Genomic DNA, 431 nt, shown 5'->3' with positions numbered 1-431 from the left:
AGCTTCTGGTATCTCTCTTTCCTCTTATCTTCAATCTCCTTTGAAAGCAACTCATTCTCTTCCTCAAGCTTCGCAGCCAAAGTTTCCAACTCAACTTGATAAGCTTGTTTCCTCTCTCTAGACCTAGCAGCAGATTCACGATTCTTAATCATCCTTCTCTGTCTCTGTGCAGCTACTTTATCCAATGGCTCAACCATTACTCTAGCTCTCTTCCCTCTCGCTCCACCACCAGCTCCTACTCCTCCTCCTCCTCCGCCGAAAACATCTAAACCATTCCCAAACGCAACAATCGATCCTTCAACTTTATCAATCATCTGAAACGGATTATGCGGCGGCGCAGAATGATCGAATCCGTAATTCGTCGGCGGCGGAATCTTCACATCTAAATCCTCCGCCGTAACCGCCGCTCCACCTTCGTCTTCCCCCGCAGC

The 431-nt window shown here is 48.3% G+C and overlaps 1 protein-coding gene across 1 annotated transcript; it reads right to left on the bottom strand.

Annotated features, from left to right (window-relative positions):
* On the bottom strand, positions 1-425 carry LOC104775086 (G-box-binding factor 4-like; the record flags this gene model as incomplete). The annotated part of the gene is given in 1 exon segment (XM_010499375.1): positions 1-425. A coding segment is annotated over 1 exon segment (425 nt), but the record flags the coding sequence as incomplete, so codon positions are not given.
* Between the last annotated feature and the right edge of the window lie 6 nt (positions 426-431).

Source organism: Camelina sativa, unplaced genomic scaffold (genome assembly GCF_000633955.1).
Source record: "Camelina sativa cultivar DH55 unplaced genomic scaffold, Cs unpScaffold08520, whole genome shotgun sequence".
Lineage (NCBI taxonomy): Eukaryota > Viridiplantae > Streptophyta > Magnoliopsida > Brassicales > Brassicaceae > Camelina > Camelina sativa.
This window is presented reverse-complemented; position numbering and strand designations above follow the sequence as displayed.